Source organism: Ambystoma mexicanum, chromosome 3q (assembly GCF_040938575.1).
Source record: "Ambystoma mexicanum isolate Mex_15411 chromosome 3q, UKY_AmexF1_1, whole genome shotgun sequence".
Lineage (NCBI taxonomy): Eukaryota > Metazoa > Chordata > Amphibia > Caudata > Ambystomatidae > Ambystoma > Ambystoma mexicanum.
In genome coordinates this window covers 675,332,089-675,345,051 of record NC_090926.1, presented here as the reverse complement: position 1 = coordinate 675,345,051, position 12,963 = coordinate 675,332,089, and the positions used below count along the sequence as shown (strand labels likewise).

The 12,963-nt window shown below is 43.1% G+C and overlaps 1 protein-coding gene across 3 annotated transcripts in view; it reads left to right on the top strand.

Moving 5' to 3' along the window:
- LOC138582873 (testis-expressed protein 47-like) overlaps positions 1 to 12,963 on the top strand; it is a 253,568-nt gene that overhangs the window by 178,492 nt on the left and 62,113 nt on the right. For all 3 annotated transcript variants that reach the window (XM_069654571.1, XM_069654570.1, XM_069654569.1), the window contains 2 exons: positions 12,475 to 12,578; positions 12,681 to 12,745. In XM_069654571.1, the coding sequence (XP_069510672.1) occupies positions 12,475 to 12,578; positions 12,681 to 12,745 (169 nt within the window). The remainder of the gene's footprint in view (positions 1 to 12,474; positions 12,579 to 12,680; positions 12,746 to 12,963) is intronic.

Sequence of the window (12,963 nt, the reverse complement as noted above, 5' to 3'; positions counted from 1 at the left end):
CTCAGGCTCAGTCCGAGTCTGATGAAATAACCTGCGCCTCGAAATCGCCAGGTGACCATACCTTTAGAGAATATCCTATGGTCTGCTCAAAAAACAGCACGCACAGACAAAACGACTACTAATCATCATCTTTCCTGTCAAAACGAGGTGAATTCCAACGCTACCCCTATATTAAATGCAAAAAAACAGGTGAATAATCAAATAGATCCTAAAACACAACGATTCAACTCTTTTCACACATTGATTTTAAAGTGTCGTGATGGACCTTTTGCAAAATATGATTTGTGTCGGGCAAGCGTTCTGAACATTTTTGCTGATATACAGTCATTGGAAGATCTCTCCTCGAGTGATTTTGACCAAATTGAATTCCTCTGTGACAGAAACTTATCAATCGTAAGGTTACGGATCAAATCAGGCCTGGTTCGAAACACATTATGGAAAACGAAAATGGAGCTCTTTAATATGGGCTTTCTGCTCGCCTTGGACCCGGCCCGGCAACGTACTCAGGAGTCCAGTGACCAGGTATCAAACATGGTCTCACTGCCAGTTATAGAGTGCACTTGTCCATTCTGCTCGGTTGATAGCAACTCCCAGAGAATGTTGATCTCAAAAGATCAATCATAACCACCAATAAATAACAAAAGCGAGACAGTGTCACTGGCAAGTTGGAACACAAGAGGCTTCTCGCACCTTCAATGGTCCTCTAATGATGAATTGAACAGCTTTGAAATTCTAGCTCTGCAAGAAACGTGGATGCTACAAGCACCTACTTGGGATGATCATGCCCTCATCCTGCTGCCTGCAGTTACGTAAGGTAAAGGTAGACCCACAGCAGGTCTCTTAGTGGCAGTAAAATCCAGTAGGGACTTCCAAATTGCAGACTGGCTCTCACCGAACAGATTCATTCAACTCAATCAAGATCACTCATGGATCGCAAATATATGCACTCATTAATCATTATCGCAATCCAGCTGGCATTACTGATGATGCTTTTTATCGTGCTCTATCTCTGGTTTTTGAAACAATTGCCCAGCATAAGGTTTCGGGCACGATTATGGTTGGTGATTTGAATCTTAGATGCCTACCGACGAATAATAAGGGCAACGGAAGTCGGAGATGGAATATGTTTGCTGAGGATCTAAATTTAAAAATGGCAAATGGGGCCGTTCCGGGTGACATTCCGCCCAAACAGACATGGGAGAGGGGTGATTTTGGTTCCATAATTGACTATATTTATGTGTGTAACAGTATATTTGTGAATGCTAGCAAATTTGAAGTTCTTACCCAAAGCTGTAGTGATCACCATCTCCTTTCCTTGCATTGGTCCAATTTAAATCCTACTAGCACTGCACTTCAAAAGTGGTCCAAACAAATGGTGTTAATCAATAATGGCAAAAATCGCTTTCGTTGGTCACCCGAAAACCTGTCATCTTTAAATAATGCTATTTTGAAAAATCAAACAACAAATGATCTTGTATCATATGTCGATGTGCTGGACACTTTTAGAAACATTTTACCATCAAAAAATGGGCCGCCGCGCACTCATATTCATGGCTTTGATCTTATGTTACAAAAACGTAAAACTGCCTTAAGAGAAGAAATACGCAGATTACGTAAACTATCCTTGCTTGACCAGCTCAAAGCCATTAAAACAGCAAGATGTGTCTATCGAAATTGGACACGTTCTCGAAACGCCCAATTCTTCCAAATTGACAGTGAACAATTCCTATCTGCTTGCAACAATAAAAATTCTGCACAAGTGTGGCAACTTTTGAATAAATGTAACTCTACTTCTTAAGTAGAGGTTCAAGTAAACGGAGTCTCAGAAGCTGAATGGTTATTGCATTTCTCAAAATTATATACGGACAACAAAATGATTGATTTTAAATACACCAATAGAACATCTGCATGTTAGTCCTTGAACTGTTCCCCTGACAGAGTGTGTGACCTTATAAATAAATCGTCTTCTTCTAGGGCTGCTGGACCAGATGGTCACACGAACTATATGTTCAAACAAAATCCAAAAGAGTGGGCGACTATATTAAATAACACATTTCATCACATTTTGTTAACTTAAACAATACCCAAATCATGGTGTACATCACTAATAGTACCCATCTATAAAAAAGGAGATTGTAAAGATCCGAAATGTTATCGTCCAATTGCTCTTCTGGATGCACCTAGTAAAATCTTTAATCGGTTAGTGCTGGAGGAGTTCAATCAATGGACACTCAACGTGATTCCTCCCAAACTGGCTTTGTAGCTGGTTTGGGGACTGCGGTCAACTTAGTCACTCTGTATGCCATTAAAGCATCAAACTACCTATATATTTTGCGTTTGTGGATCTGCATTCTGCATTTGACTCAGTCTCAAGACCGTTACTCATGGACAAATTGAAAAAGGCAGACTGCCCTTCGACCTTAAGTGATATCATCTTTGCTTTACACTCAAATACCTAGATTGAATTTAGAAGGGCTATTGTCAACAGCAGTGCCCACGGAACGTGGTCTAAAGCAAGGATGCATCCTGGCCTCCACTTTATTCAACTTCTTCATCAATGATGTCAGAAGTATCTTTGATGGAGTTTGTGCGGATGCTCCAAAGTTGAATAACATTGAGGTGAAAGCACTTTGGTATGCAGATGACTTTGTGTTAATTTCAAAAACGCCCATTGGGCTTCAAAACCTCGTGACAGCATTGTTTACATAATTCAGAAATAATGAATTGGTGATAAATAGCATGAAAACGCAAGTTGTTATGTATGCACCAAAAGGCTTGCGAAGATGTAGAATGGAGTGGAAAATCGAACACATAAGCCTGGAGGTGGTTCCAAATTATGTTTATTTGGGCCTTCTAATTGATGGGCAGGCGTCCCTTCATTCTCAATTAACCAAAATTGAATTTAAATTAACTGCTGCTATACGTCAAACAAAACTCATCCTGTATAAATATGGGAAATTTTCAATTAAATCAGCACTTATTTTTTGGATTCAGAATGTCATTCCTACTATATTGTATGGTATAGAGACTTACAATGTTATGCGCCCAGCATTTTTGAATGTACTAGAAGCAAGGTTTTGGCGTGCAATTCTTCAACTTCCACAATGTACTCCTGGGGTTATGATTCGTTATGAATTAGTTCTAACATCTCTAATGGCTATGTATAACTGGCGCTTGTGTAGGTTGTTCAGGAAATGTCTTCTCTCTGTTCTACACGATTCCACCTTAGCCACAGTATCCAGTCATCTGCTAACGCATCCCCACGAGTTCCCCAAAACTTGGCTCGAAAACATCTTGTCTATATTGTTAAATGCCAAAATCTCCATGAGAACCTTGTTTCTAACCCAGATAGAGCAAAGAAAAAGCTTTATTAGATGGATTGGATCGATACTAGATCCTCATGTCTGAAGTATAAAGACTTTGATTCATCTGTGTTTACCCGTAAGCGATACAGAGAAATGGCTTCTGATCTCTGTAAAGCTCCATCTCCCTCCATCAGGAATGCAATATTACGTTTCCGCTTCAATTTATGTGCGACCCGAGAAATTCAAGCACGAAGGAAGCTGATTGATCCTGAAGTTAAAGGGTGTCGCTTTTGTAAAAATCTGGCAATTATAGAAACCTTACAACATATTCTAGTTGACTGTCCAGATCTCATGTATTTAAGGCAAATTCATTTCATTAAATATCTGACATATTTTAGTGAAATGAGACATGAACATAGATGGATTGCTATTTCTGCAACCAATAGTATGAGTATAAGAATGGCAACAATCCATTTTTTGCAAGTATTAAATTTGGAATAATGTGAAATACCAAAGTTGTCTGGGCAAATCTTGAAAATTACTGCCTAATCCTTGAATTTAATTAATCAAATTCGCTTCCATGCAGTATTGTATTCTCGAGTACAATTGTGGTCCTCAAAACCTTATGTGGTAGTCTAACCAACTAGCTCTTGTGCTGTTGTCATCTCTGTTCTTGAATTAATTGTGTTCCAGAATGGAACTTTAATTTGTACATGTTATTGTGTAATTTGAGGTCCTTGTTTAGCCAATTGTAGTAGGAAGTGAATGTCATATGTCAATTGTTTAATCTTTTAGTTGGTTTTAACTCTTAATTGTTCTGATCTGTTGTAAATTGTGTATACATTGTTTTTTTACCATTGAAAAAGTTGATTAAATTCAGCTAAATTCAATTAAAAAAATAATATCCTAATTCTGCTTATGAAAAGGCCTCATGGAATTTTATATATTTCTTCTGACAATTGATTTTTTTTTTAGGATAGACAAAATCACTAATTACTTGCAGGGTGAGGAGGCCTCTAATGCTCTATTCATTCAATCCTATTACAATTACAATTAGAACACTGAGAGGGTGAAACCCCCTTTACCATTGGTCAATTTGCAGGCTATAAGAACTAGTATGGCTCAGACTTTTCTTATAGCCCGCAAATTGGAACTTTGCTTTCTTTTTCACTGTGAACAATCCAATAACAGTGCTTCAAACCCTCTAGTGGCCTCATTCAAAAATAAATGTTTCCTACAAATTCAGCCCTTTTTTCATTTGCTGCTTTAATTTAGTGAACGGAAAATGTAACTATAAATAAGCAGATGCTTTTTGAGAAAAATGAATATTGAATCAATCTATTTTTTACAACATATTAAACTGTATTCAAGGCAAGTAATTCAAATGAAGAAGCATATTTTGCAACTCTGGATGGAGAGTAAGGAGTGAGCACACTCTGCAACGGGCGGTGATCTGTTCCTATTTCTCTGGATATTTACGACAACCTTGTGCCAAGGCTACTGGGTGTGCTCCCACTATAACTTTTTTGAAATTCATTGAATTGACTACATTACTCAAGAGAGATTAATATTTAGTATATAATAGTAGTGCCCACCCTACCCCATTGACTATAAATAAGCATGACATATTTTTGTCATGTTAGTTTTCATGTTTTTTTAAACTTAAATACTCAATGTGTGATTTTTAAGTGCTCCAAAAATCAATATGATAAGAATAACAAATGACATTTTTACATTCAATTTTGTTTCTGTTTGTCTAGTGGTTCTTTAACATTCTAGACCTCCCACTCTGGCCGTACTGTCGTTATGGGCACTCAGACCTTGTTAAAGGCCCTTGCTGGGCTTAGGCCTTTTACTCGGTCTTCTGGACTCATAACTCCCAGTACGGTCCTCGGGCTCGGTCTATAAAGCTATAATACCCACTCTACGTTGTGTATTTGTAATTACGAAACAGATCTGCAACCTGTATCTCTCCAAATGTTTGACTACTAGTCCCACGATAGCTCACCATTGACTATTATAGCTAGGACTAATGGGAGTTATAGTCCAAAACATCTGATAAGCCATAGGTTACAGACTCCTGTCCTAGAGGAAATTGTGGGCAACAGTTTTGATTTCCTTTCAAAAAGAATCTGTGAACATGTTAGAACCGCGGTCTGTTTGTGTTCTTTTCTCTGAAATTCTGGTGCATGATGTGGGCATTTGAAAAGTAATACTTCAGCATTCGTAAGGAAGCACTTCTCCAGCCCGTCCAATGCATAATTCTCATAGTGCCACATGGTAGCATTGTAGTTTGATTTAATAATGTTAAAAGTTAAATAGAACATTGTAATTAGGTTTCAAATAAATGTGGTATTCTTTTGCTCTAAAGCGGCACAGTCTAGTCACACAAATAACGTATGTTTTTACTCCCAATCGCCTTACCTTTGGACATTTGTGTCTATTATCCTTAGAGGGAAGCCCACACTTAAGCCTCTTGGGCAGAACATGGTCTGGCATGCGGTATCCAAAATGGCTGCCAGCATCTCAGTTATGGATAATTAACAGGGAGTTGCGGGCGCAGATGCACTCCACCTGCCACACAGACGTAGCGTGACTCGTGGATGAGTTAACAGCCGTCGAATCATTTTGGCTTATTATGAGTAGGACGGCGCAGTGAAAAAGTGGCAGAAATGGAATTCCTGTCACTGTCACCTCACTGTCACTCACTGGTTGGCAGTAATGTGGAGAAGATAATGCCATCATCTGGCTGGCGGTATTTGGTCACATTAGCACCAAAAACCGAAGCAATTAAAAGTACTAAGTAATTCCCCAAATTCCCATAGAGGCCTATATACTCAGAACATGGAGATTGCAGCAAAGGCCACTCTAAGGCCTGTTGAGAGCCTGCTCACCCCCTCATTCACTCTTCATCACCGTGGGGCGAGGGCAGGAGCCCCCCCAGCACCCCAGCCCAGCAGAGAAACCACCACGAGACCACGAGGAACACGGACAGGGCCTGCCTGACCCTGTCCCCACACGCCGCCTGACTCACGCATGCCGGGCGCAGCGCGGGATGAAACCGAGGCTGAGCCTCGTAAAAATCAGCTGTAACCGCCGGCAGGCGGATCACGCCGGCGGCCAGCGCAAAGGCCACTCTAAGGCCTGTTGAGAGCCTGCTCACCCCCTCACTCACTCTTCATCACCGTGGGGCGAGGGCAGGAGCCCCCCCAGCACCCCAGCCCAGCAGAGAAACCACCACGAGACCACGAGGAACACGGACAGGGCCTGCCTGACCCTGTCCCCACACGCCGCCTGACTCACGCATGCCGGGCGCAGCGCGGGATGAAACCGAGGCTGAGCCTCGTAAAAATCAGCTGTAACCGCCGGCAGGCGGATCACGCCGGCGGCCAGCGCAAAGGCCACTCTAAGGCCTGTTGAGAGCCTGCTTGGAGCATCAGGAGCCAGGGGCTACAAACTCTGCCCGTGCTGCTCCAGGCGGAGTGCACCGTCGAGCCTAGAGCCAGGACCCCTGCCGTCCACCCACAGGGTAAGCATACTGCCCCCCTCTTCCAATATCCACTCCCGACCATCGAGCTAGAGCCCTGACCTAGCACCTCCCTACATTGCTACGCCCAAGGTCCCACATGCACCGTTGTGCTCCTGAACTGTAACGAAACATTTAATGCACAATCCACTGTGTAGTGCCTTATGGTCGCCCAGAGACCACTGTAATACTGTGTAGTGCCTTATGGTCGCCTAGAGACCACTGTAATACTGTGTAGCGCCTTATGGTCGCCCAGAGACCTCTGTGATATTATGTAGCGCCTTATGGTCACCCAGAGACCATTGTATTACTGTGTAGTGTCTTATGGTCGCCTAGAGACCACTGTAATACTGTGTAGTGCCTTTATGGTCGCCCAGAGACCACTGTAATACTGTGTAGTGCCTTATGGTCGCCCAGAGACCTTTGTGATATTATGTAGTGCCTTATGGTCGCCCAGAGACCACTGTAATACTGTGTAGTGCCTTATAGTCGCCTAGAGACCACTGTATTACTGCGTAGTGCCTTATGGTCGCCCAGAGACCATTGTAATATTGTGTAGTGCCTTATGGTCGCCCAGAGACCACTGTGATACTGTGTAGTGCCTTATGGTCGCCCAGAGACCTTTGTGATATTATGTAGCGCCTTATAGTCGCCTAGAGACCACTGTATTACTGCGTAGTGCCTTATGGTCGCCCAGAGAACACTGTAATACTGTGTAGTGCCTTATGGTCGCCCAGAGACCACTGTAATACTGTGTAGTGCCTTATGGTCGCCCAGAGACTATTGTGTTGTAAACCACCTACCCACCAATCCAAGTACTAGCTACGCACAATGTCCAGCCTACTAAGCTTCTACTGCATCATGGCTATTGCTACACTTCCTGCTACTAGCAAGCTGGGCAGCTACACAGAGACTCCACTACACTTACATGCACCTCTATTACATATTTCACCAGATATTATGACTAACACGCATGCATATACTGACTCCAAACACCAAGCTCTGCCAGAACCTCTAGCTTACACTTCCAAGCCTAGCTCCACCCGCGATAGAAATAGCAAACTACGCGCTAGACTTAACAAACTCCATGATACACCTAGACGACTCCTCCTTCTTACAAATTCTGATATGAAACACCAAATTGGCAATACAGGTTACGCCTCCAACCGCACCCGAGCTTCAACGCTCACCCAAACACCTGTGCCCAAGACTAAATCCAGTGCTAAAAACACTCCTAATCCTATACTTACCAAAGAGGAAACTAAGGACCATTCCTATAAAGGAGCACTTCTCAATGCCAGGTCACTAGTTGCACATGCCCTTGAGATAGCTGATCTAATCACTGAGAATAACCTGGACTTCATTGCTATAACTGAAACCTGGCTACACCAGGCAGCAGGCCCATCACTGATGTTAGCCATACCTGACGGCTACACTATATGCAGACAAGACCGAGAGGGCACCCGCGGAGGCGGAATTGCCATTATCTCTAAATCAAGCCTCTCACTAAGACTAGCCCCTGCACTAACGCTACAATCCTGTGAAGCCCTCACTGCTAAACTCCTTATAAATAATAATCAATCCCTAACTATTCACCTAATTTATAGACCTCCAGGCCCGCTTGGGACCTTCGAAGAGGATCTACACAAGTTACTAACCCTCAATACTAAAACCACCTCTCAATTGCTGGTATTAGGGGATTTTAACTTAGGATTTAACGACAAAACAGATGTGCATGCCGCGACCATCGCCCAAGCTATTAATTCCCTAGGCTTCTCCCAAAAAGTCAACAACCCTACCCATACGAAAGGTAGAATATTAGACTGGATCGCTGACTCTAACTGTACTACAGTCATCTCCTCTATCTCGCCTTTATCATGGTCTGACCACTCATTAGTGTCCTTTGACCTCCTAACCTCCCAACCATCCGCTACAGTCGTCCCCATGGCACCTTCATGCCCCACAAGAAATAAAAAGATTATGACAATAGATAATGTCATACCTGCTATTCTTCCAACCTTAAACGCCTTGCCTGACAATCTAGACCCCGGCACTTTAGTTCACGAGTATAACAAAATTATGACTGATACCTTGGACAAAATTGCCCCACTCAAAATGCGCACAAGTAAACCTAAAGCCCATCTAATAAATGGTTCACGCCCGAACTCAAGGCCTTACGCCTCACCAAGAGAAAATATGAATCCAACTGGAAAATATGTGCAACTGCTGAGAACAAGGCTAACCTAATATCTATCTCCCGTCAATACAAAAACGCAGTCTGTCTGGCTAAGAAAAACTCATACAACGATCGTATCGCCAATTCTAAATCAAGCATGAAGGAACTCTTTTCCATCCTAAAGGAACTTGAGTCACCTATTGCCATACCAGACACTTGCACTAAAGATCAGACCTGGTGTTCTGACATCCAATATGCTCTATCTAATAAAATCACTACCCTCCAAAACAAAATTCAACTGAAAAAAGACTCGCTTAAACTCCCTACACTGTCACCACCTAAGGCGATCCACATGCCTCAACATACCAAATTTTCCTTCACCAAAACTTCCACACTTGAGATTGAAAAAATTATCCTCACCCTCAAACCATCCAACTGCAAAGGTGACATCTGCCCAGCACAGCTAATAAAAGACGCTGCCAGAGACCTATCACCATTTATCTCCAAACTGGTCAATGCATCCTTCTCTACAGGCATCATCCCAGCTAATCTAAAACAATCCTGGGTGCTCCCGTTGCTTAAAAAGCAAACTCTAGATCCTCTTATCCCCACCAATTACCGCCCAATCACTACAGTTCCGTTTCTGCTAAAGATCCTGGACAAAGTGGCCTATATACAGATTCAAAACTACCTTGAACTGCACAAACTACTAGGAACTAGACAATCTGGCTTCCGCCCACTACACGGAACGGAAACAGCCCTGATTGACTTAAAGGCCCAAATAGACGAACTGAGAGATCAGGGCAAGACAGCCCTCCTCCTCCTACTAGATCTCTCAGCTGCGTTTGATCTTGTGGACCACAAAGTCCTCTGCAAACACCTGGACGTTGCCGCTCACTTCTCCACCCAAGCCATCAGTTGGATAGAATCCTTTCTAAGTGAGAGAACTATGAGAGTCTTTTCCCCTTCGGCAGCAGCTGACCCTATACCTATTACTTGTGGAGTCCCTCAGGGATCCTGCGTCTCTCCGACCCTCTACAATATATTCACTAAACCTCTGTTCGACGATCTGGACAATCTCGGTATCACCTACACTAACTATGCAGATGATACACAGATTCTCTTCCCACTTTCTGGGGATCACAGCAGGGATGGGGAGTTGGTGAATAGAGTGTATCTCATCATTCAGGCATGGATGGCCACTCACGGTCTTTGCCTGAATGATGATAAGACAGAGTTGATCATTCTGGGCACACAAGCTAATATTAACAAATTGGGCCCGGATTACTCAGCCTTCAGCATAGACGGAAATGCCATTAAAGTCTCGAGGGAAGTAAAAACACTTGGCTTCTATCTTGACTCTACCCTGTCCTTCACTAAACAGGTAAACTCCCTAGCCTCCACTACTGCCTACACTTGTAAATTGATCAGAGCAGGCAAGCCCTTCCTGTCCAATACCAGCTGCCTAATCCTGGCTAGAGCCTTAATTCTTTCCCGACTAGACTACTGTAATGCCCTATACAGTAGCGCCAATAAAGCCACTACCCTAAGACTTCAAATTCTACAAAATAATGCTCTCAGAGCTGCATTAGGAATAAAAAAGAGGGAGCATATCTCCTCGACTAGGCGGCAACATAAATGGCTCTCTACGGAGAATAAAATCCAGCTAAAAATGATCTCATTAACCCATAAGGCCTTAAATAATGCAGCTCCCAGCTACTTAATGGACAAAATAAAAAGAAAAACTTCTAATAGACCCATGAGAGTCGCCAATTCCAATTGTTTGGCAGTACCTAGATTCAGACTCGCCAAAATTGGTGGCGCCTGCTTCCCTGTGAAAGCTGCAAACCTGTGGAACGCCCTGCCACCTAACCTAAGAGCTGACCAACCCTTCCCCCATTTCAGAAGGAACCTTATCAAACACATTATCGCCAACAACGACTTAACACCCGAACACTCACAAGTGTAGTCCGACCCAATGCACCCTGACGTGACATCAACCTTTATGCTTATTACCGCAAATCCTGTATATTGCTAACTGTACACTCATGTAAATACGGCAAATCTTTATCTGTACATTCTTGTAATTTGTGCAATATGGTGTAATATTGTAAATTCATTTATATAACATTGTAACATTGTAAGCTTCGCATATACTTGTTGCTGCGCCCGGTAACCTAAGGGTCTGGTGCGCAATATAAATATAAATAAACAAATAAACAAACAAACAAAACAAATTAACGCCGCCATGCTGCTACTTATAATGGGCGAGGTGTGCCAACCACAAGTGGCGGTAACAGTGATTGAGTTTGGCGGTACGTACCACCAAACCTGTGATGAGTGCCCATTATTATGATCTAAAAGCTTTGAAGTGGATTCTTTCCGTCTGTGGTGTGGTACAAAACACAAAAATTAAAAGAATAAAATAAAAAAAAAAACGGTTATTGGAAGTAGGTGGCGGTCTTATTGCTTTAATGTTGCTTCCAGATTTGCAAAGCAGGTGGAAAGAGGACAAGCATTCTCTAGCTTCCAGAGGGCACGAGTTTGTTTAGGTGTTAAAGGTATAATTATCCAAAAGCTATTCTCCGTACCTAACAGTAAGAACTGATAAATGGTAATGGCAATATATGACGTCCAAAGGATTGTTGACTTGCAATAATAATAATGCGAGTGATACAATGGGTGAATTATATAGTGCCGCATACTAGAAACGTCTGTTTCGGAGAGCTTGGTAACAGGTGTTTCTAATTACCAACATTGTAGTTCTCTTGTTCCCCTCAGTTCCAAGTAATGATGGGCGGGAGAGAGGATTCTATGCTTCACATGATTTATAGTGGTCAGGGCTGGCTCGTGGGGACCCCTTTCGAAATTACGTGTGGGGTCTCCCTTACCTACAGCAGGGGGAAAAAACGTCTCAGGCTGCTGTGTGGTTTTATCAGTGAGGGTGCATATCAGCCGCGTCTGGTAATTCATTACTCTTAAGGCATGTCCACTGCCACAGACCAAGGAGCTGAAAACAGGGTGAAACATGTCTGAATAAGTTAACACCGTTTAAAGAGGGGTCTTTGGCTGGCAAATACACATTTGAAGTGGAACAGTTTGTGAAGCCCGATGCCTCCCTGGGGGAAGGTGTGCATACCATCCGTCTCAGCTCGTGGCTTCATTCTCTGGCACAATCCTTGAAAAACCAATGCAGGGAGTGGCTCCAGATTATCACAGGGCAGGTGTATTGGCCTCTGCAGGGAACAACAAAGAAAGAAAGCATTGGGTTTCTGAAACCCTAAATTAGCACTTAAGAAACGTTATTAATCTTTCTTTGTTGCACAGGGGGTGGTCCAAACATGGGGGAACACGTTTTAACTGCAAGGATTGAACATCGCTAGCACAGAGCCTATTTGCGTGAACTATGTTCTTCTGCGATGTGTGAAGACAGATTCTAACTTGAGGATCGATTGGTTCTTTTTCAGAGTTTTGGGACCACCATTTCTTGAGCCTGCAACGCTATTTCCAGGGAGAGAGCGTGACCGGTCTTTTACTGCTTTACCCTTCCTATGCAGTGCATGTAATTGAGGTGAGTGGCTGCGCATGCGCCACAAAGTATCTGCCCACACTACATTGGTAGGCACGATGACACAGCACAAGCCCTAACAAGTCCACATTGGTTTCTTCTTAGTCATCCAGCGATGCCCTTTACTCTGTGCTGAAGACCCTGAAAGACATGAACCAGCCAGGAAGCAGGTGAGAGCGTGGCAGGAGTGCACGGCACGCCACACAGCGGGTTATTGATTTGGATTCACCCGTATTATCTTTGGGCAGGGAAGAACTGACTTGAGGGCTGGTCTCATTTCTGTCAGGTATGTACCTGTACTTCCAAAGGTAGAAGGGCTGGGCACGACGAGTCAGCCACAAGTCAATCTCTGGAGGGCACCCTCCACTTTGCTTCAGTACTTCTCCAG